The sequence below is a fragment of the Porcisia hertigi genome, chromosome 35, assembly GCF_017918235.1.
Source record: "Porcisia hertigi strain C119 chromosome 35, whole genome shotgun sequence".
NCBI lineage: Eukaryota > Euglenozoa > Kinetoplastea > Trypanosomatida > Trypanosomatidae > Porcisia > Porcisia hertigi.
In genome coordinates, this window is record NC_090594.1 from 1,699,477 (window position 1) to 1,726,837 (window position 27,361).

Genomic DNA, 27,361 nt, shown 5'->3' on the forward strand with positions numbered 1-27,361 from the left:
AACACGGCCAGTTTTTGTGATGAGCTTGTTCCTCTTATCCATGAAGCTCGAGATGAACCCAGCACGAGCGGGGGAATGACATGTTTTGATGTATTTATTTTTTCGTGTGTGTTTTTCAAACTGGATGTTGTATGCGCATGTTTGTACATGTGGGTAGTTCTATTTCACTGACGAGGTCACCTCCGGTTTCCCTTGTTGTGTTTCTTTGTTGTGATTCCACGCGGTCTGTGATAGGGGTTTGTGCGTTTCAGTGCTCAGTTGTTTTCGATCCGTTTTTTTTTTTTGGAGGGGGTGAGGATTTTTTTTTCCAATTTGAGTCTTGCGTGTTGTGTGTTGAAATGTGTTTGGTGGAGTACGCTCCACTCTTCCCCTCTTCCCCCCCCCTCCCGTTCAACCCATCACTACCATTTCTCGGCTTTTCCTTTTTAAGGCAACCCTGTTCTCTTCGTCATTCCTCCTCGCACGTAATCGACGTGGTCGAGCATGTTTAGTGCACATCCGACTGTCTTGCATATTTCACTTGACATAGCCTCCCTTCCTCTTATTATTTGTTGAGCCCCTCTCTTTTTTTTTGAATATGTGTGTGTGAAAGAGAGTCGTGTCCTCATCCATCTCGCCAACACAAAGTGATTGTTCTATTCTCCCCCCCCACCCCCTTCCCCTCAAGCCAATTAGAATAGCGGATGCATCTTTTTTTTCTCTCTTCTAAAAGGGGGGTGCGCGTGTGTGCGTGTTTTTTTTTCTATATACCCCCTTCTTCCTTCCATATAGGTCTGAGAGAAGCCTGTTGATCCTGCGCCTTTATCCCCCGCCATCCCCTACAAATCATTTTGTTGATCGGAGGAAAGGAGCATGGGCAGAATGAGGGTGAAAAAAAAGTGTGCGTTGCTTTCGGTGCATTCTAGGCGTTCTCTTTTCCCCGCCTTTTCAGCTTTTAGTATTTTCTGTTTTCCTGAATGTTTCTCGTCAACTGATTCAGAGGATCACGAGGGTCTTTCATCTGCTCCCCATGACACCGTCTCTTCCTAGTGGATGGTTTCTCTTCGGACGTCTATTATTACGAGTATCTTTTTATGCGCGCCTCTCGCTCTCTGGTCAACACACCTTTATATATTTATATATATTTATATATATTTATATATATTTATATATTTATTTACAGCTTAAAGCAATAGGTGGTCTTTTCGTGTTTGTGATACAGGATAACCCATAAGCAGTATTCAAAAAGCAAAAAAAAGCCTCCCCAAAATATCGGCACGCCTTTCATTCTTTCATATGCGCGGACTCAATTGAGCTGGCGGTGTGTTTAGACGCTCTTCGGAGGCCATGAAAAAAAAAAAAACACCGGTACTTTGGGTATATGTGGTGTCCTGTGTCACATGTGTGAACACGGGCTATGCAATCGAACCCCCTAAAAGAAGACACACAAAAACAAGATGAATTAGGCCCCTTACACTCATTTAATCAACGGCTTTAACCGAACACCGCCCTCCCTCATGTTCCCTGCCTCTCGCCCCATGTTCCTCAAGTGCAGGTATCGCCTACACAACTGCCTTGTTTGCGTCAATGAAATCTACGCGTGGTACTCCCCTTCGCCAACTGATCGTTGACATCTGCCCCCCCCCCTTCCCCGAAACAACAACGATCTCATCCTCCTTCGCAACATCACCAAGGGTGTCTACACAGGATTGCATCACCACTGCGATTTGTCCCTGTCTTCCGAATAAGGTTGTCGCGTTCCTCAGCTACTCCCCTGCAGGAGGAGAAATATGCGTCCACGCGTCCCCCGTCCTCGTCGCTGGGCCCGCTCCAGGTTGCTGGCGTTCCTCTGTGTGTTCTGTAGTTTGCTCCTCTCTCGCGGACTAGCTGAAGGTGTTCAGTCAGCGTGGGTCCTCCAGGCGTACCACCTTTATCAACCCAGCGACGCCGCGGGGTCGACATGGTCGAATCCCACCAGTAACACAATTACACCGTTTAGTGATATGGACTTGATGTCTCCCACATGCGCCTTGGATGCGGCGTGGGAGAGCGCGTCAACGGCAAAAAGAATGCCGCTGGCAGCGACGACGCAGTCCGTCTATGTGAACATCACAGATTCCCTGACCATCGCAGCTCCTATCAACAGGAACAGCATGTGGGAAGCAACAGACATAGAGTCGAGCGCCAAAGCTGACGCCATTGCTCGTTCCGAACGGAGGGAGTGCGAGCCGACGCAGCTAAACTCCATCGGCACCCTCAACCTAGGAGTCTTTTCACTGGAGCAGACGGGTGTCCAAGGTTCAGCGGCGATGCTCGTTCCCGATTTTGGTGGCGGACTCGATGCCATGGAGCTGATTCCGCCCACCGACCTCAGCGACAAGGTGGAGCGGGAGTTCGAGGTCAGCATCTTCGTGGGCGACTTCAGCCGGCTCCTGTGCATCACCGCTGCCGTGTATCCGACTCTCGAGGTTGTTGGAAATCTCTCGGAGGCGATGGCTGTGTGGGTGCCAAGCTCAGTCTCTCCAGCGTGTGCGCTTCGCCTGATTCCCCCCATGACCGATGCTCTTGGTATTGGTATATCCGAGGAGGATTTCCTGAGTGAGTGGCCTCCAACACGTGAGCAGCAGTGCCATTTGAACGAAGTGAATAAGTTCATGTTTCGCTTCAAACCAGCGTTGGCGTCGGGGAAGGTGCCGTCATACTGTGTCTGTGCGGATACACTAGAGAACACTGGGGGATCAGACACCTGCAGCCAGCGACGGGTGCGGTGTGAGGTGTTCCTCGATGTGCAGGCCACCACCTGGTACGCAGCATCCCTCTCTAACAACACAGCTTTTGCTTCGTTGAAACTGGCGGCAGCTATCACAGAGATACCGACCGAAGCCGCAGGTGGTGGCGCGACATCATCGCACATCATCCCAGTCGCAGCGACTACCCAACACAGCCATCTTGCAGCAGCGTGGTGCACCGGGGCTGAAGTAGGTCATGCTTTCTGGTTCTCGGATGCAGCGAGCTGTGAGCCTTCTGTTGAAAAAGAGTGGGTGAAGTTGAGTAAAGCCACGAAACGCAAGTCGTACGTGATTCAGGAGTCAGCTCTGCTCTTTTTAGCTGCGGTGGCACTGGCGTTGATGTCCGGGTTCTCATCGTCCCGACTCATAAGCAAAGCGTGTTTGTACTGGAGCCGCCCGGTGGAAAACAGCTGAGTCGACTTGAGTCTTCTCTGCCGGTGTATGCGCGTGTATCTTTGACAAAATAATTACCCCTTTTCACTATTCTTTCTTTCTGTTGCCTCTGAGCGGATATCGGTCTCTCTCAGGTGGTGGCGCGTCGAGTAAAGGCCGCGCGTAGTGTTGTGGCTTTTTTTTCAATCTGTGGGGGGGGGAGGAGAGGACGGAGGGTGGGGGGGGGGGGGATAAAGTTCGTCGCCACACCCGCAACTCCTCTTCAGTCCTTTCTGTTTCTGGGAATTGGCCAGTACCGCTTGTCGGTCGAATCCATGTTATCGTCACTGCTGCAGGAAAGTATTGCGAGCCCATCTTTCCTATTATCGCTTTCCCATCATGCATTACGAGTTCTATTCGTTTGTCGCCGCGTGTTTGAATATTCCAGGAGAGGGAGGGAGGGGGAAGTGAACTCTCCATGGCTGAGTGTGACTCGTGTGCGGGTGGGGTTTATTTTTTTTCGATTAATATTAAGTTGCCCCCCCCTCCCCCTCCACCTACCCCACGGATATTGGTCCCAGCTCGTTTGGCATTGTACCGCCAAACGGAATCATAACCATTCCCCCCACCCACGGGGGAAGAGGGAGGAAGGGGGGGGGGGGACGTACCGCTGCTTCACGTATGATGTTATCCGAATGGCGTGCGATGCGCGAAACTTTTGGCTGTCATGGCAAAGGAAATGACGCAAGAACTCTTCTGTTCTAGTGTTCAGCCACCGTCGCCGAGAGCTCCTTGTCATGTGAATGATGCCTTCATCCCGCATAACGACCTGTAGGTGTGTATATTTATGCATGGGTTCACGTCGTCGTCGTTGAGTTCGACACACCGTCTCTTTCTCTTTAGTTCCGCGACATCGCTTCATCCTGTTTCACACACTTTATTGCGCCACCGCCTGTGTTGAGTTGGAGGCAAAGTAAAGGCGCAAAAAGAAAAATGAAGAGGTCTGACGGGGAGAGGACGCACCGGTGCAGAGGCCTGTATGTGCCCTTGAAGAGAGGAGGAGTGGCGGGGGAGGGGAGGGAGCACGCGACCACGCGCAGGATACAAAGAAGCCTCGCTTCGCCCTTCTGTGCTTTCCATGATGGCGCCCCTCTCCTCCTCCTCCTCCTCCTCCTCCTCTTAAATGTTGCGTATGGGTGTCCTTTACTACGGCGCTTGAGGAGCCCGTATAAAGTTATTGCGTCTGTCCCCATCGCCTCGACGAGTTGGTGTCGACACAGCTCTTGTGTCGCGGCGGGTACAGTGCTCCCTGTTCCATTGAAGCCGTTTTCTGGCCGATGCTCTTCACCACTCACTGAGTTCTCTCTGTTGTTGTTTGATTCTCGTCTTAGTCGCAGCTGATTTTCCGCTAGGAGGAAAGGACAACTCTTGGCACCATGAAGCGCTTCGCTTCTGTGTTGGCTGTGTCAGTCCTGGGCAACGGTAGCGCCTCGGCACTGCAGATCCTCCGAAGATATACCGCGGCTGTGGCAGATGCAAGCGAGCCAGCAAATGCTCAGCAGCACCAGGATGAAAAAATGGGTCGAGATCAAGGGCGGCAGGAGCAGCGGTCTGGCGCGAAGGCAGACACGCTGGGCCTCGCCGCGGAGCAGGAGGCACCGCGGCGGCGAAACATTGTGGTGCTCAGCAACACTACCAAAGCTGTTTACGTGCATCCTACCAATCACATCGCTTCATGGTATTGGTTCATCACCGATTTTCACAAGTGGTTTGTCGGTGTCGTTTTTTTCTTTGTCGGCACGCAGGTTATCGCGCGTTACCGCGTGTCAAAGTTGCAGACGGCGACGCAGGCTCAAATCGGAGAGAACTTGCTAGATCAGCGCACGCGCGACTTATTGAATGACATTGAGGTGCTCCGCAAGAAAGACCCAATCCGGCTAGAGCACGAGGCGAACATGTATCACGAACAGTTCTGGAAGCGGCGCGCGCTGGCCGTAGCGGAGTCGCGAAACGAGATGCGGTCACTTGAAATACGGCGCGGCACACTGCAGGGCGAGGCCCGAGGTACTGACATGACGGAGTGGTTAGGGGCAAAGGCCAAAGACGATGAGGAGCGCGAGGTAGCGCGCCGCACGCAGGATTACATTCAAGGATTTCATCAGCACCTGAAATCGAAGCGACTCATCTAGTAGGCATGCTGGTGAGACTTGTTTTGCTCTGTGGTTATTGTGTTAATGGTGGTGATTGTGAAGGTGGCGGCGACAGCTGCGCGTTTCCTACGATAAAACTTGGACAACTCGACGAAGACCGTGCGCGCGGGGGGGGGGGGATTGGCGGTGCGTCTGTGTGCCCTTCATGTGCAAGGGTGGGGATTTGAGACACACACACGCACACGCACACACACACACACACACCTTGAGGAGGGGGAGGACCCTCAGTGCTGAGGTGTGTGGCCGAGCACAGTTTTGCACGGGGTCGGTGTACGTATTGGGGTGTAACGGCCTAGTTGAGTGCTTTTCGTTTTACAATTGTCGTTCTTTTGCTGTCTTGTATTTCACATCATCAAGCAACATCGTCGTCGATGTCGCAATCTCTAATATTCTGTCAAACGCAAAGGACAGGGGAACCATACACGGGCGAAGGGTGTCGATGAGGGACACCGCGGTAACACGCTTCATGTTGTACTAGGGTGGGTGGGGCAGAATGCCGCCCCTGTAGAGCACACATTAGTCATTTGAAGAACAAAAAGAAAAGTGGTCGAGGAAAGACACACACAGACACATGTTAAGCATCACTGGCAAATAGTGATGCCGACCCTCTTTCTTTTTTTTCCATCCCCTCAATGCCCCTTGAATACTTCGCTCTGCAGATATTCATGCCGCTTTTGCAACGAGAAGGGGTGCACCGAAGCTGATCAAAAACAGGATTTTTTTTTTGGCTCCAGTGCAACATGCGCGTACTCGACCCCCTCGGGGTGGTAAACGCCGTTTTCTCTTTCTTTCATCTGCATCTCTCTGCCTTTTCCGTACTTGACACCTCCCTCACGAGTTCAATTGATACTCGCTGGCGCCACCGCCCTCTCTCCATTCCGCCTCCCCTGGAGGGAGGGGCTCTCTCCCCTTTTTTTTCTCTACTGATTTGTGATGATCGCTGAATGCAGCGATCACTGGAATTATTGTGTAGTCGGTTGGTGGTTGGCGATCAAAATGTGGAAGGGCCTCGTCTTCTCTGGATCTGTGATTGTTACGGCACTGGCGGTGATGAGCTGCGGTCTGATCTGCACCCTTGTGGCACTCACCGAGGTCTCGTTGGTGCTCACTGAGCTGCTGGAACCAGGCCCTGGTACACCGCCAAGCGGTCTACAGGATTTCATCGCCGACGTGAGACATACGTTTGTCAGCGGCGAGGTGCTGAGGCACTTGAACCAGTCAGCGCTCGCTGCCTCCGCTGTGCTGTTCTCTTTGGTGACTCTGCTGATCTTTGTAGAGGAGGCCCTGTTGCAGGTGAAGGAGAGGGTCCGTCAGTGGGGTCGGCTGCCGAGTCCACAGGTGTTGCATCACTACAACCACAATAGCTACGACGTGGCACTTGACACAACCGGACAAGGACTCGTTCTTAAGAAAGCCCTGTAGCGCAGAAAGCAAAACGACGAAGGCAGGGAAGCGCTGACGCGCTCGTCGGAGGGGTGGTGGTGGCTACTTCAGTACACTTGGATGTGTGTGTCTCCAAATGCATCGGACGTGATCTGAGGGCCCGTTGCGCACACGCCGGTGTTTGAACGTACACCCCCTCCCACAACATATAGGTTTACATTGCCATCACAGGTACAGCTAGCCTCAACAGCCTTGTGAGTTCTTTCTCTATGTCTGAGTGTGGGCCCACGGAGGGGTAAAATCTGAACAAACTAATATCCATTATCGACGGGGCTCTCTTTTCGCTCTGGTGCTCACTTGGACAGCGGTATTCTTCGTCGTTTTGTTTTTGCTTTTTTTGCATTGGTCACTACCTTCCCTCTTCCCCCCGAGAAAATTAAAAAAATAAATACACGCACACTCACGCAACCTCTCACGAAAATCTGGCCACGCACATTGTGCTCTTTCCCTTGACTTTGTTTCCTTGTGCCAGAGCACAGGGCGTCGAGGAGGAAAAAACGAGGGGATTCTCTCTCTCTCCCCCCCCCCCATCCCCACCCCCACCACCACCACCACCATAACCACCAAACTGAGGTAGAAAGGCGCCTGTTCAGGAGGGGGGGGATATTCATTCTCATACACAGCCAAACACACGCCCGCACACAACTGTGTGTGTGTGTGTGTCTGTGTTCCAGCTGAAGATTCATTGAATACCTTTTTTTATTATTATTTTTTTAAGGATAGTCCCTCGACGGTCGCTGCAAATGCACAAATCACCTCGACTTTACAGTGGGCTGCTGCGCCGCACTTTATTTAACAGTCGCCGTTTTATTCCGCCGTGGGAGAAAGATGGAAAGACGGCCGAAGAGTTCTTTGGTGGAATTTTGCAGAGCGCCAACCCAATTCAAAAGCGACGCAGGGAAATCGAGCGTCAGCGGCAGTTTGAAGAGACTGCCACCATCGAAGATACCCCATCGCCCGAGGAGCACCGAAGGCTGGAAGCGATGGAGGCGCACAACGCAGCCGTCGCCGAGGAGCGTCGCAACTTCCTGCCCTATGGGGCTACCCCGCGCAGGTATTTCGAGACCGCCGACATGGCCGCCTGGGGAGCCTACGAGGCTGCGCTGCGGATCCCATTGAAGGGATGTGAGACATTGCAATCACCGTCCAACAGTCAGGACTCGTATTCCTCGATCATTCAGCATCAGCTGGCAGACGACATGAAGGACAAGATTCCATACAGGTACGACACGTATGTGGAACCAACAGCTTCAAGCTCCTCCTCGCTGGCCCCCCAACTTCCGCAGTGGCCCTTGCACGGGTCTGTGGGTGTAGTCATGGACATCGACGGCGTTGTATGCCGTACTCGTCGTCTCATTCCAGGCGCCGATACCGCCATTCAAAAACTCTCTACGCTGCGAATTCCCTTTGCGTTCATGACAAATGGTGGCACCAAAAGTGAAGCCGAAAAGGCTGAGGAGCTTTCTGCACTTTTGGGCTGTCCCATCGATGCGCGCCAGGTTCTTGTTTCACATAGCCCGATGCGCCTGCTCGTGCCGGAGTACGGTGAAAAGCGCGTCCTCATTGTTGGTGCACCGCACTGCGCCACAATTGCACGCGAGTATGGGTTTCGGAAGGCCATCTCCATTCAGCAGTACCAGTGCGAGCACCCGGAGATGGTGCCTTTCAAGGAGTGGGGTAGCCTAAAGCGGGCAGCGCCAGGAGATGTCCCTTTTCCCGTCATTGGCGCCATTCTGCAAATGGGTGACCCGCAGGACGCCTTCAACGACATACAGACCGTGTTGGATATACTCCTTGCTCCAGGGGGACAGGTGGGCCCGTACGTTTCAGGGGCGCAGACGACCCCTTATTTTTCTGCGGCAGACGATTTACTGTGGTCCACAGAGGCGCCTCTGCCGCGGCTCGGCCAGGGCGCGTTTCGTGAGATGCTGGCCTCGGTGTACGAGAGCGTCACTGGAGAGGGCATGCAGGTGCAACAATATGGAAAGCCCCGCGCTATCGCCTATGCATTTGCTGAGCAGCGCTTGAAACAGGTGTCCGCGTCGCTTGGGTGGAACCCACATCAACTTCGCTCTATCTTTATGGTGGGCGACAACGTGGAGACGGACATTGTTGGCGCCAACGCAGCTGGCGGACTGTGGACTAGCGTGCATGTTCTTTCTGGTATCGGCCGTGCGCCGGCCGCACGCCGGACGCTGAGTATTGGGGATTGCGAGCTGGAGTGGATCGAGTCGTCGGTCTCGAAGACGCCGCATTACGTGGCACCAACTCTGGATCATTTTGTGCGTGAATTGCTCGCCTTTCCCGAGATGGCAGTCTTGCAGAACAAGACGCCCTATCATGGAAAGCCGAATCCGGTGGACCTGAAGGGTGCGTACAACTTTCGCGAGTGAGATGCTCGTCGTCGTGTTTGGCATTCCGGTTGAATCCTTTTAGTTCCCGCTCTTCACATTCACGGAAGTAGAGGATGGAGGGGGCGGGGAAGGCTGATTAGCTGAGGTCGGTCGCGGTGCAACCACCAAATGGATGAGCCTTTGCCGTAGGAGGAGTGCACGTACGCGGCTGCAACGGACTCAACACCTCACTTAGTGGGAATAAGCCGATGGAATTTCTTTTGTGTACACACACTCGCTGACATATGAAACTCTGGGTCATGCTTCTGTTCAGGAGTCTTGCGACGATTTTCTATTCGTGGGGTCGTTCTCGATTGCGTGTTGAGGTGGTTGCCGCACAGCACATCCCTCTCCTTCCTTCGCTCTGTATGTATGCGTGTGTTTGCGCGTTAAAGTCTGCGAGTCCACCGGGCCCGCCACCGGTACTGCGCATCTGCTCAAATCGTCATGTTCCCCCTTTTTCTTTTTTCTCCTCTTTTCTGCCGCTGTGATTGATTCTGTCGCAGATCTACAGTAAAACCGTACACATCCGTGCGCGCGCAGCACACCAAGACAAAGCTGCAATTCAGCCCAGGGTATACAGGGCCGACACTCGCAATGGACCCCAACGATACAGCGCAGCAGCTGCTGCAAAACAAAAAGTTTCTGGAGCTTTTTCAGCGAGCGCTCGGCAGCGGCGACAACGGAGATGTTGCCGACATGCTGAAGTCAATGCCCAAAGAAGGCGATCCAAAGCGTGAGGAGTGGCTGCGCACCCTACAGTCACGCCTCCAGGAGGAGACGATCCAGGAGGCGAAGAGGGACCTGGAGCAAGTGCACAGCGACGAGCACGGTCAGTGGATGTTTGTGTTACCGGACCCCGGCTTTTGCATCAAAACGAATGTCGCCGGTGGGATGAAAGTTTTTATAAACGTCTGCCAACACTCACGCATCGCGGAGCCCGTGCCCATGGAGCCAGGTGATGAAGACGCTGGTCATGTCGACCCGGCGGAGATGCGTTACCGAATCCCGATTAGTTGCGGCCAAGCACGGCCTGACCAGGACAAGAGTGGAAAGCCCTGCAAAGTGTACGACGTCATCGTCAACCCCTCGACAATCAAGCGCTGTGGTGAGGATCACGAGTTTCGCCGCTTCGTGGCCGCCCTGTGCTTGCAGTGGATCAAGCAAAAATCTGAGCCCACCCTGAACTCTGATGAGTTCCGAAACCTCAACTTCAAGTCTAAAGGCACGCTCGAGCCGCAGCGCATTCGCCTCTCGCCGAAGCCGAAGGAGCCGAACGCGATGGGAGACGAAATCCGGCTGCCGACTGCCGCCGACAGTGCTGTGCCCCCATCGCAGGTGACCAGCACGCAAGGAGGTCGCAAACTAGTCCAGGAGGTTCAGTCCTCCGAGGGCGCCAACGCAGGCTCGTCTGATGCCGTCATCAATACGGCAGCGCAGGGCACCGCTGCCGTGAAGATGGCGCCGGCTGTGAAAGATCTGACAGCTGAGGGTGTGTATGATTGGACCTCGCACAAGAGGCCGACTTCGAATCCGTACTTCAAGGAGAATGTTCCTGCTCAGCTCGCGATGACGCTCTTCATTCCAGGAATTCAAACAATTCGTGAGGTCGACGTGCGGATTTTACACCGGCGCGTGGACTGCTACTACATTGATGAGGTGGCTTACGACGAGGAGCTGGCGGCATCCGGTGAGATGGATGGCGGTGAGGCAGTCAAGTCAAACAAGAGACCTGGTGCCTCGCCATTTCTCTCAGTGACCCTCGACTACCCCGTCTCTGATGACGTGGTGGAGGCGAAGTATGTGCGAAAGACGTCACTGTTGAAGTTGAAGCTGGCGGTGAGGCTGCCGGATGAGACGCAGGCCCCTACCACTCGTCCAGAGCGTGATGTGGCAGAGATCGAGATGGAGGAGCAGCGGCGCGAACAGGAAGTGCGTGAAAAAGAGTGGGCCGCCGTCAAGGCGAAAAACGAGCGTCGGCAACAGGAGGAGGCTGCGGTGATGGCAGAGCGACGCAGCTACGTTGACAACTTATCGGCTGTGCAATCGGGTGACATTCCACCCATTATTCGGGATGAGGTGGATCAGATGCCGCGCGAGCAGCTGCCGGGTATGCTTCACCGGCTAGAAGGGCGCATTCGTAAAGAAGATTCCGTGGATGTTCTACTGGACAAGTTGCCGGAACCTATGCTGGACGCACTAATCGACTACATTCGAGAGAAATTGTCCCTGCAGCCCCGTGAGCGGAAGGCGGTCGCCGTGAAGGGAGGGGAGAAACCAGCATCCGTATCGCCCTCGTCAACAATTGATTCAAACGCCACCGCCCCGCCGCTGACTTGTAAAGATGCGGAGGCTAAAGTCGCTAGTGAAAAGCCCTCGACTGAGAGCCACCCTTTCATGCAAGAGTTCAACGTCACGAAGCAGTCCGAGGCTCTCTTTGGCGTTGCGTTTCACAACCGGTACCTCTTCGCACTCGACTGATAGACAAGCGGGACGACAAGAGACAAAAGAAAAAGGGATCACAGTGGTGTGTCCCAGCGCTGCTTGTCTTCGTCCCCTAATATGCGTGTGATGGGGACTCTTTTTTTTTTCCGTTCCTCTTATGCTCTTCTGTTTTATTGTGATGTTTAGACTGATGATGTACGACATCATGCCGACACCAACTTCACCACGCACATGGGGGGGGGGGGGGGGGGGGGGGGAGAGGGGAAGGTATACCTACTGTAGGTACAGCTTCACGCCGGATACCATCGCAGCGCCCCGCCCCCCCCCCCAAAAAAAAAAAAAACACATTGCTGTGTTCCAGAAAGTAACATGCTTTTTTCTTCACGACGTCTTTGAATGGGCAGGTGTAAACACGCACACTTTGAAGGAGGGATCGTCATCACTGCCAGCTCCTCATATATCACTCCAGGTCTTCTCCTATTTTCTTTTTTTTGGGGGGGGGGGCATCGCTGCTGAACCGCAGCGGCTCGATTTTTCACTGCACAGAGAAATCTTTGAAAGTCTCCTGACGTTGCTATCGACTGGGCTAGTCGTTGATCTTCTGACCATCGGGTACACTCATTCCCAGCCCTCGTGCGCGTGCTCCCGATTTCCATAAGCGTGGCAAAGTGGAATTCTGAATTCCCTGTTATATATATATATATGTGTATGTAGATCCAACACGTTTGCCTTGAAAGACACGCTCCAGGGGGGCGGAGGCGCAGGGGGGGAACAACACACACAAAACCGCACATCAATCCCTCACGCACATACACACAAGCGCCCAAAGCGAACAGAACGTATTTGTATGTTCATCGTTTACGGACGCATCTGATCCTCTTTTTCTTACTCCGTGTATTATCGTCGCATTTCTTCTCTCCAGGCCTGTGTCCACAAGCACCTACTCACTACTACACACATTTTTTTTTGTTGTGCCGTACTGTTTCCCTGCGCGATTCTCGTCGTTAGTGTGGTGAGTTGTATTTGTCTTTGTTTTCTCTTGGTGGGCTTCTGTGGTGCTCTAGTGTAGCTCCGGCTCATCAAGGTACTGGGCTCAACCTATACTCCCCCCCCTTCCCCCAAAAGGCTTGTTATCTGCTCCTTTTTTTTTCTCCTGTCTCCGACTTGTCTAGTAGTAAAATGCTGCGCCGCTCGTTTGTGGCACGCGTGCACCTTTTCAGCGCGCTGGTGCCGCAGGTAAAGGTGCAGGCGCCGAACTTCTTATCGGTGGAAGACGTCGCCACCGCCAAAGTGGCACTTGAGGAGCGCAAGTCGTACATAAACTACCCCGAGCTTTTTCAATGCATCGACGCGCTCGGCAACATCGACAATGCACACAAGCAAAATGAGGTGTCGAAGAAACTGAGCAAGTGCGTCGACAAGCTACGCGCTCAACTGTACCGCAAAGACGTGACTGATCCACGTCAGCGACTGGAGCTTCACGAGGCTGTCATGGCGGCGGGCTTCTATGAGCGCGTCATCAACGTCACCCAGCTTGAGGGTGAAGGCATTCGCTACGTCATCAACCACTTTAACTTCGACGTGCGCCGCGACACCCTAATCACTCAAAAGGTGCATGAGACGTTGTTGAAGGAGAGGACAACGACACCAGAGTCCGAGCAGCTCCTGCGTGACCTGCTGCTACTAGAGCGTCGACTGGCTGGCAAGTACCGCTTCTCGCACTTTGGTGGTCGCCGCTGGTTCGCGCTTGGCATGCCGCTCTCTGAGATCAAGACAGAGGAAGAAGCTCAGCGCCTCCTTGACATTGGCGTAATCAAAAGCGACGGCAACTTCACGATAAAAGAGGTGGATTCGGATAAGTTGTGGAGAACCATCAAGATCGAACCCAATGAGGAAGCGCACCTCACCTTCGTGGAGGTCGGCAACATTTTCAAGGAAGCCCGTGAAATCAACACAACGTTCGAGTTGCGGGTACAGAAACCCCAGGCACCGCCAGATTTCTGGGAACGACTCCGCGAGAAGCTGCTGCGCTACTGGGTGCTGTGGTTTGCGGCATGGGTGACATTTTTTATGGTGGATGAAGAGATCATTACGCTAGTGGCGCTAATTTTCCTGAAGCATCGGCAGACGCAGATCCTGGAGGAGGAGGCAGAAAGGACGGGAGGAAAGGTTTATATCGCATCTGCGGTTGGTCGCTCTCGAGATTGATGCCAATGGCAAAGCTCGGAGACTGATTCGGTCTCTGCGTCTCCGTGTGTCATTGTTGGTGTGACGCGATAAGCTTATCGACTGTTTTGCCGTTGGGAAGAAGGGGGGGGGGGAGGAGGGGAAGGTCAGCTTCGGCGTCACCTGGGCTCCTCCTCCCCCCCCCCCCCGTGTTCCTACACTCACGTTTCTCCTACCGTTCGATCCTTCTCCACACTCTCTCTAGTTCCGCTACTACCCTCACTATTGTTCCCGTCTGGTTAGCATCAGAGTGCAAAAAAAGGAAGTGGGGAGGGCGGACTCGCTTTGTAGTGCGGTTTCATACGGAGATCAAAGAGCTCCTCAGAGAATATGGCAACCTGTTTTTTCGTATACCGTCTGCTTTGCGTCCAATCAAAAAAGGGCCTGGTGTTGTTGGCGAAGGCTTTTACGGCACGCTGACGCTGTCCACGAAGCGTGTCTGGGTGTTGCCGCCCCCCCCCCCCGACTCCCCGCTACCACCAGAAGCGCAGTATCACTGTCACTGTGCAGATGTCTGTGTGTCCCTCTCCAGCTGTGTTGTCTGTGTTTTGATTTCGCTAGGCCCGACTATCTTTTCGGCACACCGCGTCACAGGACATGCCGCGCACATTCTCAATCCAATACGTTTCTTCTTGCATCCCTCATCCAGCTATTCGGTTAGGACATCCACTGTATATGCAACCCTCTCTGTATTCCTGTCAGACCGCTCTTTAGGTAGTAGTCGATGTGACTCTTCCCCTCCTCGCCCCTCGCCCCTCCACCCCCCTCCCTCCCCCGTATCCGCCTCCTTGTCCCCGGATACAAGCCACTTGTCATTTCGTAAACCTCCAGTCTCGCTGCTGTGCTCGAAAGGGACTGCATTGATCGCCTCCATATAGCAGTGCGACTATTCGCGGCGTTCTGGGGCAACCGTCACAAAGAGTGGGTGGTCCGTGGCTCGGAATAGCTTATCACCGTTGTTTCATTTCGAAGGAAGAGCAGTGATCTGAAAGCCACACGCACGATACCTACCTCATTGAAGGGGTGGGGACACACCAAAGCCGATTGCCCTCATTCAACTTTTCTGCATAACTTCTTGACTTTTCTGTGAATGACGAAGATCAGACACACGCCCACACATAGATCATTCGCCGACACAATTCTTTAATCCCTTGGGCTTTCCTCCTCCTCTTCCTACACATCAAAAGATTAGAAAAAAAAAAGAGAGACACACGCCAAAGAGAAAAATGGCACGTGTGAAGCAATTCCTGGGTGAAGGGCTTTTCAAGACCGTGTGCACTTTTTTCTTTGTGCTAGTCGGGCTTTTCGTGATCGGTGCGTACAACTGGGCATTCAAGGTCTACCGCACGGAGCTGCAGACCATCAACCCCGTCATGTTTCCATCTTTCACAGAAATCGATGTCACCGCCTTTGCACCGGCAATGCAGGAGAAGTACTACCGACTGTGGCGCATTTACGACTGGGTGGCAGACGGCTACGCCGCCCCGCGCGTGGGCGGGCTTTACACTCGTGTCCCTATTATCTATGTTCACGGGAACGGCGGCTCGTACTACTGCGCGCGGTCTCTTGCCCGTTTTGTCTATGAGTCTAATGCGCGACTTCGGCAGAAAGCGATGCGGGATTACCGCAGCCACGTAAAGCGACAGCTTTACTACGAGTATCGCACCAACCAATCCCTCGAGAGGCTAGAGGAAGGAATGCCCATACCGAGCTGGTTGCAGCACCGTGTAGAGGAGAAGATAATCCGCGAGGAGGTGCCGCTACTCGGCACAGAGCTGTTTTCCGTTGATTTTTTGGAAGAATCGTTTGCGCATTCGGCGCCTATCACTTTTAAAGAGGCCCGTTTCTTGAACCATTCGGTCCACCTCATCGTGGGCGGGTTCCTAAGCACCTATGCCAGCATCCTTTCCTCGCCACCAGCACCCGTGTTTGACCGCGAAGCCGTTGACGAGAACGACACGCGCCGTGGGGATTCGATGTCCAGGCTCTCTGCAGCCACCAGGACGCTTCTGAAGAAAGTGGAGAAGGAGTATTCAATGAGCGTATGTAACCATTCTTCCCTCACGGCGAGCGAGAAAGAGTGCCAGCAGGCAAAGTACCTGTTGACGCGATTTTCCACACTGGAGCGGGCGCGGATGGAGGTGCAGCGAGTCCAGCAGCAAGGGATTTGGCTCTGGGCCGAGTCTCTTGGAGGCGTGACCGCTATCTTGGCTGCCATATTGGCCCCGCACCTCTACGCGGGCGTGGTGGTGGTGGGGACACCGGTACATTACCCCCCGCTGTTCTTTGACCAGGCGAGTGTGTGGATCTACGAAGTCCTCGATGCAGCGGTGCTGCAACATTACCCGGCCCCAAGGGACGTGCAAGCACTGCAGGACAGCACCGTCAACTGGGCAGACCTGTTGGCCGACACAAGGCATCCGAACGAGGTGCTGTATGACCTCCGCGGTCTGCCACCTGTTGAGCTTCACCATCGTGTGCGCAATCTCACGCTCCTCGCCATCAACGGCGGCACTTTAGACGATGTTGTTCCGTCCATCTCTGGATACATGCAGCGATCCACGCCACGCGCGCAAGGCACACCGGTCAACCGTAGCTCCCTCGGACTGGAAAACGGGTATCGACGCGACCTCTGCACTGAGAACCTCCGCGGCTGCGGTGCCGCTATGGACCACCGCGGTCTTGTGTACAGCCTCCAGTTCTTGCAAAACTCGGCCGACTCGCTTGTGCAAGCGGCGCTGCTGCCCAACGCCAGTGCGTATTTTGGAATTGAAGTAACGCTCCCGTCACCGCATCGTGGCCGACTGTTCCCTACCGTGGTCGAGACTCTTGACAAGCATCGCATAGATGAGTGGCAGTTTGAGAGTATTTTCATGTCCTCTGTGCGCGACTCGCTCGGTGGTAAGTACGTCAAGGAAACGAATGTCCGTGCGTTGACGGAGCGGCGAAAGCAAATGTGCGTAGACAGCCACGTACCAATGGAGTACAACGATCTGCCCTTGTACGACGAAGCAGACTCGGGTAGCGGCTACTACAATGGCACCAAGGTGCTGAACATCCTGATCGGCGTGACCACACTAGCTCCGGAAAAGATATTTCTGCCCAACATTCAACTGTTTCACGACGAGGCACGCGAAACACCGGCCATCGACTCTGAAGTGCATGCGCGGGCAGCTACGGTCCTGCACCTGCCCATAACACACAAGTACACGCAGGCGGTGCCTGGGCAAACACTACAGACGGCCGTCAGCTTTGCCGTCTACCGCCGAAAGAAGAAGCGCCAACATCAAACCTGGCTGTGGCCACGCTTCTGCATGCTGGTAGACAGTGACCAGGGTCTAGGGACAACACGTAGTTATCTGCAGTATGACAAAATCGACCTCTCTAACATTCCCGATTTCACCGACACTCACTCGCTGTGGCAGTTGCTGCCAAGCTTTAGGCGCGGAGTGAAGGTGCATACACAGCCTGGCTTCGCGCTTGTGCGCGGCGTAGATAGTGCTTTGCTGGAGCCGCAGCTGCAGGTACGCACTGGCGATGGGTCGAAAATTTTCCCGCTTGTGATGTGTGGCTCACTGCACTCCTTTTACCTCGCCCTGCGCGGCCAGAGCTCGCTGCGAGCCGACGAGCCGGAGCACCAACTGCAGTACTTCTACGGCCCTTTTCATCGGGGGCTGCACAACTTCACGTACCGCTGGAAGCCATTCAGCACCTATCCGCCCCAACTCAATGAGACATATCTCATTTACACCCTCTCGGACAACCACGGTACTCGCCCAGAGGTGCAGCTCCCCACCTACAGCATGCTACAGCACGCTTCTCTCTTTTCTCCAGAGTACTTGAAGTGGCTGCTGGAGCTCTGGCCCCAGAGGTTGTTGGCGGTCTTCTCGATGTACACCGGCATCGCGCGCTTTGCCGGCGCACCTGCGGTCTTCCTCTTCACGCTTTTCACCGCCTTGGGCGTGATAGAAGAGAAGATATGCGCAAATCACTTGCAGAAGGTGGCAGTGGTGCAGCGCTCGTTCCTTCGGCGTATCTTCGTCGCTCATCCACTGCTGGACATCGTTTTGTGGACACTCATGGTGGAGCTGGTGACAGGTTTATGGGCTTCCACTGCACTAAAGGTTTGCCTTTCCACGGACCCGTTGCCTTATGTGACGGAAGCGGAGATGGAGGCGCGCATGAGCATCTGGGAAAAAATCACCCTGGTGGTACTGTATGGCATACCACCGAGGTACCGCGCCTGCCGCTTCTCCTGGATAGGGATGCAAAGCGTACCGGTGTGGTCTGCGTTTGTAGAACAAATGGCGATTATTTACCTCGGCTATGGTGTGGAAATCGTCTTACTGGCGTTGGCCTTTGGCTACCTATGTGCAGTAGGTGTCTTTACCTGGCCGCTTCGCCGTTTTGTTCTGCTCCCGCTTCTCCGCTGTGCGCCGTCATTGCTGGCACTGGTTTTCTTATTGATATGGGCAACACCGACGGTTTTGCTGCTGGTGAGGCCGTCTTTACCATTGTGCTTTGTAGACATCATCTCCACCTGCGCGTTGGCCGTGCCGGTGTGGATATTGCCTCGTTGGACACGCCCAGGTTACGACTACCGCCTCGTGTTTCTTCTCATCTGCGCAGTCGGCTCATTCCCTTCGCATTTCAACGGACTTGCCCTGACGATACGCAACGCATTCGTTATGAAGACTCCTGCCGCCTTCATGGACGCCGAGCGCTACACCCCCAGCCGGCCGCAGATGATCGTTTTTGGCATATTGCAGGCATGTTTTGCAGGTGCGTACGCATCACTATTTTGCATCCTGCGCAGCGAGGAGACTCTACGTATGGCAGATCAAAGGAAACGGGAACGGGCTGAGACATCTGCGCCGAGGCCGGATTCAGAGATCGGCGACGGGTACGTTCTCGGGGATTTGGGCCGCCGTGCCCCCCGCGTGCGCTCCTTTGTCTCGTTCCTGAATTCCGCCTTCATACTCGGCAGCCTTTGGGCCTCGGCGATCGCAATGCGGCGTCCGCTCGAGAGCAGCGCTTCCCTCGTTGGGAACATGACAGTCCTGGGGTATCTCACCACGTACCTGCTTAAGGTGCTGTAATCCGTTCCCCCACACTCAGTAACCATAGCAAATAGGAAGTAAACGGCAGGGGTGGGCGCGGCGAGATGATTCGTCTCCCTGTTGGATGACAGAAGTTCTTGGGTGTTTCTTTTTTTTTCTCTTTCTCTGTGCCCGTAGGTGTGTGTGCGCGCAGGCCTGTAGCTAACTCTATCCAAACGGGCGGTGGTCTCCTCTTCTTGAGCGGGTACGCCTCATTGTGTGTTTCTGTGTATGAGGGGTGGGGGAGGTAGCTTCGCGCACGCTTCATGTGTGAATCTGGATTAGTGACCATGAGAAGAACAAAAGTTCAATAAATAGGGTATTAGAACCCCATCATCAAGGTGCTATATATGAACTGAAGCATGAATTATATATCACCTGAGCCTCTCGGGTTTACTAAGACGGGTTTTTCGATTGTAGGCCGGGGGCTTGCCGCTTAGGGCTTTTCGAGCTCTCTGCAGATTCCCTCTCCCCTTTTTGGTCTGTCGCACATATTTCTTGTTTTTCGCTCTTTGAATCTTCATTTTTTTTTCTTCTTGTTGGTTTAACTGCGTCTGTTTGTGTGTTGCCTTTTTCTCTCTTCCTCACCGCCAGTTCCATAAAACCAAAAAATACACCACATGACACGCGCACAACCCATGGGAGAAAAATCGCCCCTAGAGAGTACTCGAGAGAAACAGGAATCGAGGGGGGGGGCCAGCTTTTCCGTGCAGAGGCTGTCGTCTGCCTTTCTGTCTTGACATCGTGCACCGCTGCCGTATACACCGTATGCATCGAGCGTTTCCGCGCTCTTCGGTAAACCATCCCGGATACCAGTTTCTTTTCTCCGCTCTGGTTCTGATAATACAAGACTTGCCACCGTCGTCATAATTTTTGTGTTTTTTTTTCATATATATATATATATATTGCTCTCTCCTGTAGCGCGCTGTCATAGAGACGCATACACACATTCCCGGTTTAAGAGGGAAGGAGGGAGGGGAGGGGAGGGAAGCTTTCCTTGGCGACCCTGAACAATTGCGAAGTGCTCTGCCGCACTTTGCTGCATGCGCTTTCACCGGGGCCCTCCCGCCAAGAAGACACATACTCGCATTGATCTGGCCTCCGCGTGCACGAATCGCCTGATTTTCTCCTCTCGACATTTGTGTGTCGTTCGGCCTCTCTGCTAAACGCTGACGGAAGCATGTCGACGCGGCTCGAGAGTGGGTCGAGAGAGGGCTGGTTGTTCAACTACCACCCCACCACCGAGGTGCTCCAGGGGGAGGCAGAGGCCGCCGGTGGTGAGGGAACACAGCGAGCGGCGCTCGTACTGTTTTTTCAAGATCTCGCCGGCGACACTTTTTATGTGCACCTTCACTACGACCCCTACATTCTCGTTCAGGCCGCCGAGGGCCACGAGCGCGAGGTGGAGGTCGGCCTAATGTTCACCTTCGGCCCGCAGCTCATCAGTGAAATCGTCGCGGTTGAAAGGGAAGACCTCGACCTGGTGAACCACCTTAGTGGCAAGAAGCGCGTCTACCTTAAAGTGGTTTTCCGAAACGTCCAAGACCTCACGGCGGTGCGCGCGCGACTCGATAAAACCGTCAAGCGCAACAACGCTCTCACCTCCGAGAATCCGCTGTGGGGTCAGTTCAGCGGCTCGCTCAGTGACGCCATGGCGAAGACTTTCGCCGACGATCCAATTCACGGTGCAGGCAGTGGCACTCGGTGGATGGACTGGTTGCAGGATATTCGTGAGTACGACGTGAAATATCACATGCGTGTCGCCATCGATGTGAAGGTGTACTGTGGTCTTTGGTACGATGTTACGGTCACGGAGGGGGAGGCACGCGTGGAGAGGTGCGACGACAGCCGGTACGCTCCAGCCATGCCACGCGTCATAGCCTTCGATATTGAGACGACGAAAGCTCCTCTGCGCTTTCCGCAGCCGGAGGTGGATCAGGTGTACATGATATCGTATATGCTGGATGGCCGCGGTTACCTCATAGTCAACCGCGAGATCGTCACGGAGGACATTGCGCCGTTTGAGTACACTCCCAAACCAGAGTACGAGGGGTTCTTCGACACATTTAACGAGGAAAATGAGGCAGCGACGCTACGACGCTTCTTTGATGAAATGCGCAAGTACAAGCCGAATGTGTACGTCACGTACAACGGCGATTACTTTGACTTTCCCTTCATCCACGCCCGTGCGCTGTTCCACGGCATGAATATGCGCAAGGAAATCGGCTTTGCGCAGATGGCCGATGGCGCTTTCTTGAACCAGCAAGTTCCTCACCTGGACTGCTTCTACTGGGTAAAACGGGACTCGTACCTGCCGCAGGGCAGTCAAGGTTTGAAGGCGGTTACAAAGTACAAGCTTGGCTACGAGCCCATTGAGGTCGACCCCGAAGACATGCTTCCTCTCGCGCAGGGCCAGCCGCAACGCATGGCTTCGTACTCGGTGTCGGACGCTGTGTCGACGTGGTACCTCTATCAAAAGTACGTACATCCCTTCATCTTCTCCCTCGCTACAATTATCCCAATGCCGCCAGATGATGTGCTGCGCAAGGGCTCTGGTGGCTTGTGCGAGTCGCTGCTGATGGTTCAGGCGGAGGCCAATAACGTGGTCTTTCCGAATAAAAAGGAAATCGTGCGAGAGCGATTCTACGAGGGTCATCTGATTGACACGGAGACATACATTGGCGGTCGTGTGGAGGCGCTGCGCAGTGGTGTGTATCGCTCTGACATCCCCATAACCTTTGACATGAATCCTGACACCTACCAGAGCCTCATGGACGACGTCGACGAGGCGCTCCGCTTCACCCTGGAGGTGGAGAATGGGGTGAAACTGGAGGAGGTAACGAACCTGGAGGAAGTAAGGACCACCGTTCTCACCAAGCTGGCGGCTCTGCGTGACCGCCCGCACCAGCAAGAAAAGCCCTTCATTTATCACCTCGACGTCGGCGCCATGTATCCCAACATCATCCTTACCAACCGCCTCCAACCGTACGCGATTGCCCGGCCAGACGTGTGTGCGGGGTGCTGCTTCGACACCCTGAACAACGAGGTGCAATGCAAGCGTGTGATGTCTTGGAAATGGAGGGCCGAGCTCTTCACCGCCGGCCGATACGAGTTTCAGCGGGTCAAGGCCCAACTCGAGAACGAATCCTTCGCTGCCGGCGTGATTGAGCAGGCGAACCTCGCGGCAGTGCAAAAAAAAGCGTACGGCAACCGAAAAGGTAACGTGTTGGAGGGTACCTCGTATGAGCGGAAGGACGACTGGAAAAAGAACCAGAGAAGCCACCACGCCAGCGGCGGTGGCGGCTACCGGCAGGAGTCTAGGCAGCAGCAGCGCGAGGCGGCCGACGCGCTTCTCCAGCGCGAGTTCGGCGCCGGTCGAAACTCCGACTCGGATGGCAACGACGACGACGACGACGACGATGGCAGCCCCAAAGCGTACCACAAACTCAACGAGAACACCCAATTCAACATGCTGAAGCGGCGCCTCAGTGAATACAGCCGAAAAGCCTACGGCAAGATTCACGAAACGCGCGAAGTGATGCGGTCAAACGTGGTGTGTCAACGCGAAAACTCTTTTTACGTCGACACGGTTCGGCTATTTCGTGACCGCCGCTATGAGTACAAGGCCGCGCTGAAGACGTGGAAAAAGAAACTAGACGCCGCCAAGGATGCGGACGAGCGCAAGGTCTGCCAAAGTCGTTGCGTGCAGATGGAGTCGCTGCAACTGGCGCACAAGTGCATCCTCAACTCGTTTTACGGCTATGTGATGCGGAAGGGCTCGCGCTGGTCAAGTATGGAGATGGCAGGTATCGTCACCTACCTCGGCGCAACACTTATTCAAATGGCCCGCTCGCTGGTCCAGCAGATCGGCGTGACGCTCGAGCTCGACACGGATGGCATCTGGTGCTGCTTGCCCAACACCTTTCCAGAAAACTTCACCTTCACTACGAAAAACCCATCAAAGCCAAAGATAACAGTGTCTTACCCTTGTGTTGTACTGAACAAAATGGTTCACGACCGGTACTCAAATCATCAGTATCAGGACCTGGTCAGCACAGGCGTGTACAAGGTGCGCAGCGAGTGCTCAATTTACTTTGAAGTCGATGGCCCGTACCTCGCCATGCTGCTGCCCGCTAGTCGCGAGGAGGGGAAAAGCATCAAGAAGCGCTACGCCGTATTCAACCCCGACGGCAGTTTAGCGGAGCTAAAGGGGTTCGAGCTGAAACGCCGCGGAGAGCTGATGCTCGTCAAGGACTTCCAGTCGCAAGTCTTTCGCCGCTTTCTAGATGGCAGCACCCTCGCGGATGCCTACGCCTCAGCAGCAATTGTAGCTGATGCAGCGCTCGACATGCTCGAGTCCAAAGGCGAGGGCTACGATGCAGAGGAAATCCTGGAGAAGATTACGGAGAGCAGCAACATGACGCGGCGACTTTCCGAGTACCCCGACGCACAAAAGTCGCTGGCCATCACAACGGCGCGGCGCATCGCCGAGTTTCTGGGGCCACAGATGGTGAAAGACAAGGGCTTGGCATGCCACTTCATCATCTCTCGCATGCCGGTCGGCCGCCCCGTAACGGAGCGGGCGATTCCCGTTACGATCTTCCGCGCGGACGCAGCCATTCGCACACACTTTCTGCGCAAGTGGACCTCTGACACCACTGTTCCATCGGAGCTAAATTTGAAGACGCTTCTCGACTGGGACTACTACACGGCACGCTTCAGCGCCTGTGTACAGAAAATTATCTGTATCCCGGCCGCGCTGCAGTCGTTGCCGAACCCGGTGCCGCGCGTGGTGCATCCGGAATGGCTGGAGAAACGCATTCGCCACACCAACTCCCGCTATCGCCAAGTCTCACTTCTTGGCTTGCTCTCCAAAGCACGGGATAAGAACGAGGCTGCTGCTGCTGCTGCTGCTTCCGTCAATGTTAGTGAGAGGGAAGCCGTGGCGGCGATGGGACAGGAAGCGACCTCTAGCGCCGGTGAGAAGCAGTTGCAGGACATGGAGGACATCATAGGCGGCAAGGGTGATGCCACGGTACGCCATACGGCAAAGTCGAGGAAACCCAACGCACGCTGTGCTGCTAAGGAGCGATGTGCCACAGTGGCGGACGCGGACGCGGAAACGGGTTCGGACGACGACGACGTGAATTTGGATGGGGAGTCCGAGGACGACGTGGAGCGGATGCAACGCGAAGCGGATGCCGAGCTGGATGCGCTGGCGCATGATGTAAAGCAGCGCTACTTTGCACCAAAGAGCACCACCGTTCTGGACGCAGAGTTTTTTGTGGACCTCGGCACAAAACAGTGGCTGAGACAACGTAAGGACACGTGGCTCCAACGGGCTCGTCTTCGGAAGGAGCTGGCGCTCGAGAATGGCCTGGGCGAAATCACACTGACTGCGGAGAGCAGCGGTGCAGGGTCTCGTGGACCAGCCACGGTGTCGAGTGTCACAGGCATGAACAGTCATTTCATTGATCTCAAGTCTCGCGCGTTGGCGACAGTCTGGAATGTGCTCGAGGTGCGCGAGAATGAGGAAATCCCCGGCACTGTACAGGTGCTTGCAGCGTTAGAGCACAGTCTGTGCTCCTTCCGTGTGCAGATGCGTCGCACTGTAATCGTTGATAGCGACCCCGCGCTACGCATGGAGGGGTTCGACGCTGCTGAGATAAGCGGCCGCGTGCTGCCGCGGCACCGTGTGGCAGGCCGAATCCATCAGGTTGATATTCCGCCTGGCGATGAGGGGGAGCGGCGCCTCAGTGACCTGCGCGTACTCGAGGGCGTTCGTCACATCTACGAGGATCATCGTTCGCGCGTGGACATATTTGTTGAACAGCTAGGCTGCTGCGTATCTGTCGACTCCGCACGACACCTGCGCAACGTTCGCCTTCGCCCGCCCTCGAAGCGTGAACTATTTGACACCGACGAGATGAACATGCACCCGTATACGAATTACTTGAGTCGTGGTGTTGTGGAACGCTCCGTCTTTATCTTTCATGTGGTCACAGAACAACGCGGGCTGATCGCTGTGGTTTATCCGCAAACAAACGCGGCCTTTGTTGTCTTCATTCAGCCAGCGGAAGCGGCGAAGCCTGTCATCAACTGGGGTACAATTTGTGAGGAGAGCGCGAAGCGACTGCACACGAGCGTGCCCGAACCGATTCACGTCACATCCGAACTTGCCGTGGATCAGCGGGCGGCGTGGCGACTGGCCCATCAACATCTGAGCACCGCGATGGAAAGCACCAAGGCGCCGCTACTGGCCGTGCTGCAAAGTTCTCAGCCCACGTCGACACTTGTGCAGCAGCACGCGCTTCCTGCCGGGCTTCCGTACTTGCGTGTCCTCGGTGCTGTGGAGGATGAGCGACTACTGAACGACCCGTTCCGCTGGACGCGGCTGCTGGCGCGTCGGTTGTTCGAGCGCTTCTTTGCGTCGCTATTGTGGGTAGAAGAGCGTCTGGCGCTGAGCCGAATCTCCGGCATCCCAATTTGCAACATTGCCCAGGACAGTTGCGTACACGTCCTGGACGTGCTTTACAGCCGGGCTCTGCACCGGCGTAACCACGTGCTATGGTGCAGCAGCGACCCTCTTTTCGCCTTCGACACTATAGAGGAGCGTCCGCGTGAGGTATGCATGGCTGGCGGCTACGCTTCGTGGTGCGTCGAGTTTGGCCTCTCTCGCCTGGATGTCGTTGCGTTGCTCTTTTCTCAGACTATTGAGGAGGGCGATGACCCAAATGCGCGTGTATTGTGTGACCGTGGCGTGTCTACACATTTCAACATCCTGCGTGACTTGGTGGCTGACTTACTCGGGCAGGCTGTCGATAACATCCTCGCCGACACGCTATTGAACAACGTTGCGCGATGGCTGCGTGACCCGGTCTCTTCCTGCTACGAACCGCGCTTAGTGGAGCTCCTTAGCAGCCTGGCACATCGTGCGCTGACGGTCGTATTGCTCCGCCTCGCGAAGTTAGGCGGCCGTACTGTGAAGGTGGACAGCAGCTCCGTGACTGTCCTCACCTCCAAGTACTCACTGCAGGAAGCGGTGAGCTTCACACGCTTTTTGACGGCGTCGCTGCAGGACCAGCCTATGCTGCTGCTTCTTTCCCTGCAGCCCCTGCGGTACTGGTGTCCACAGATTGTGCTCGACTCCCGCGACTACGCAGGTCTATTCATCTCCGCAGAGGACGCCATCAAGTTCAAGGAGAGTGAGGTGCCTACGCCATCGGATCTGCACGTGGCACATCAGCTCACGTTGGCCAGCCGGCTTCCCAGCCGTGTCCGCAGCACTCTTGTGGAACGCGTCGTTCTGACTCTATACCGGCTGAACGAGGCAATACACCGTGTATACCGCGACACGGTCACAGACCACACAGTGACACTCGCTACACGACACGACCAGCTAGCACAGCGGGTGCTGCGGGACTCGGAAAAGTTCTTTGAGGGTAGCCTACAGACGGATATCATGGAAGAGATCCAGCAGGTGACGGACTCTCGCGACCTCTACACTGAAGAGGAGCACGCAGCACATGAGCGCGGTGAGCTGACGCTGTGGTCCAGCGGAGCTGTCGCACTCGAGTACGCGAAGTGTGTCTGTCGTGTCCTTGAGCTTGTCCCGTGCAATGGTGCTGTCGGTAGGGTGCGCAACAACTGTGTGCGTCTCTGCGGCATCAGCCCCTTCTCTGCTCAGTCGCAGTTTCAGGCTGACCCGTTTCTGGCCCATCGCCTGAAGTCCGTCACGTGTAGCTTCTGCAACTCGCACATCGCGATTGACTTGCTGGTGAAACGGAAGTCAGCGACGACGCCTTTCACGTGCACGGTTTGTGCGGCACCGATTGCAGCAGCTTCGATGGAGGGAGCGCTGGTCCGTCACGTTAGTCAGTTGCTGCACGTCTACAACCAGCAGGACTTTGTCTGCACAAAGTGTGGTGAAATGGCCACAACGTACGTGGGGGAGCGGTGCTGCGGCGCGCTCGTCGGCAAAGCCCCACCGGTAGAGAGCGAGCTTCGGGCACTTCATTACCTTGCGAAGATCCAAGGTTTTGCGTGGCTGACCGAGTGTGTGGAGAAGGCGCTTCTCTCCACTTGAACATTCACCGTGCAGTGCACCAGTAGGCACAGCACACTACCCTGCACATGTGTCACTTCCACCTTGGTGTGAGGTGAACGAGCGACCAGCTCCCTTGGCGACAAACGCGCAGAAGCATAGGTACGGGATCGTCGGCGGCCGAACACGAGGCGGAAAGAAATGACGGCCGACACAAAGGTCACAACCCCTCCCCCCACCTCCCCTTCTTTCACCTCACTCTAAAATAAAAGAGAGAAGGGGCAACAACCACGCATAGATTTACATACAATTTCATAGAATTACAAACTTAACCGCTTACAGAATAAAGCCTGCTGTGTGG

At 54.9% G+C, this 27,361-nt stretch overlaps 7 protein-coding genes across 7 annotated transcripts; all 7 read left to right on the plus strand.

Moving 5' to 3' along the window:
* Positions 1 to 4,576: 4,576 nt before the first annotated feature.
* JKF63_01430 (uncharacterized protein) lies at positions 4,577 to 5,329 on the plus strand (the record flags this gene model as incomplete). Its single annotated transcript, XM_067897477.1, has 1 exon — positions 4,577 to 5,329. One exon carries the CDS (start codon positions 4,577 to 4,579, stop codon positions 5,327 to 5,329), a length of 753 nt encoding a protein of 250 aa, XP_067753634.1.
* Positions 5,330 to 6,346: 1,017 nt separating this feature from the next.
* On the plus strand, positions 6,347 to 6,772 carry JKF63_01431 (uncharacterized protein; the record flags this gene model as incomplete). The annotated part of the gene is made up of 1 exon (XM_067897478.1): positions 6,347 to 6,772. One exon carries the CDS (start codon positions 6,347 to 6,349, stop codon positions 6,770 to 6,772), a length of 426 nt encoding a protein of 141 aa, XP_067753635.1.
* A 764-nt stretch (positions 6,773 to 7,536) lies between these two features.
* Positions 7,537 to 9,186, plus strand: JKF63_01432 (uncharacterized protein; the record flags this gene model as incomplete). The annotated part of the gene is made up of 1 exon (XM_067897479.1): positions 7,537 to 9,186. The coding sequence occupies one exon, from the start codon at positions 7,537 to 7,539 to the stop codon at positions 9,184 to 9,186; it is 1,650 nt and encodes a 549-aa protein (XP_067753636.1).
* A 597-nt stretch (positions 9,187 to 9,783) lies between these two features.
* Positions 9,784 to 11,667, plus strand: JKF63_01433 (uncharacterized protein; the record flags this gene model as incomplete). Its single annotated transcript, XM_067897480.1, has 1 exon — positions 9,784 to 11,667. The coding sequence occupies one exon, from the start codon at positions 9,784 to 9,786 to the stop codon at positions 11,665 to 11,667; it is 1,884 nt and encodes a 627-aa protein (XP_067753637.1).
* Positions 11,668 to 12,810: 1,143 nt separating this feature from the next.
* JKF63_01434 (uncharacterized protein) lies at positions 12,811 to 13,839 on the plus strand (the record flags this gene model as incomplete). Its single annotated transcript, XM_067897481.1, has 1 exon — positions 12,811 to 13,839. One exon carries the CDS (start codon positions 12,811 to 12,813, stop codon positions 13,837 to 13,839), a length of 1,029 nt encoding a protein of 342 aa, XP_067753638.1.
* A 1,244-nt stretch (positions 13,840 to 15,083) lies between these two features.
* On the plus strand, positions 15,084 to 18,956 carry JKF63_01435 (uncharacterized protein; the record flags this gene model as incomplete). Its single annotated transcript, XM_067897482.1, has 1 exon — positions 15,084 to 18,956. One exon carries the CDS (start codon positions 15,084 to 15,086, stop codon positions 18,954 to 18,956), a length of 3,873 nt encoding a protein of 1,290 aa, XP_067753639.1.
* Positions 18,957 to 20,136: 1,180 nt separating this feature from the next.
* Positions 20,137 to 27,042, plus strand: JKF63_01436 (uncharacterized protein; the record flags this gene model as incomplete). Its single annotated transcript, XM_067897483.1, has 1 exon — positions 20,137 to 27,042. The coding sequence occupies one exon, from the start codon at positions 20,137 to 20,139 to the stop codon at positions 27,040 to 27,042; it is 6,906 nt and encodes a 2,301-aa protein (XP_067753640.1).
* Positions 27,043 to 27,361: the final 319 nt, after the last annotated feature.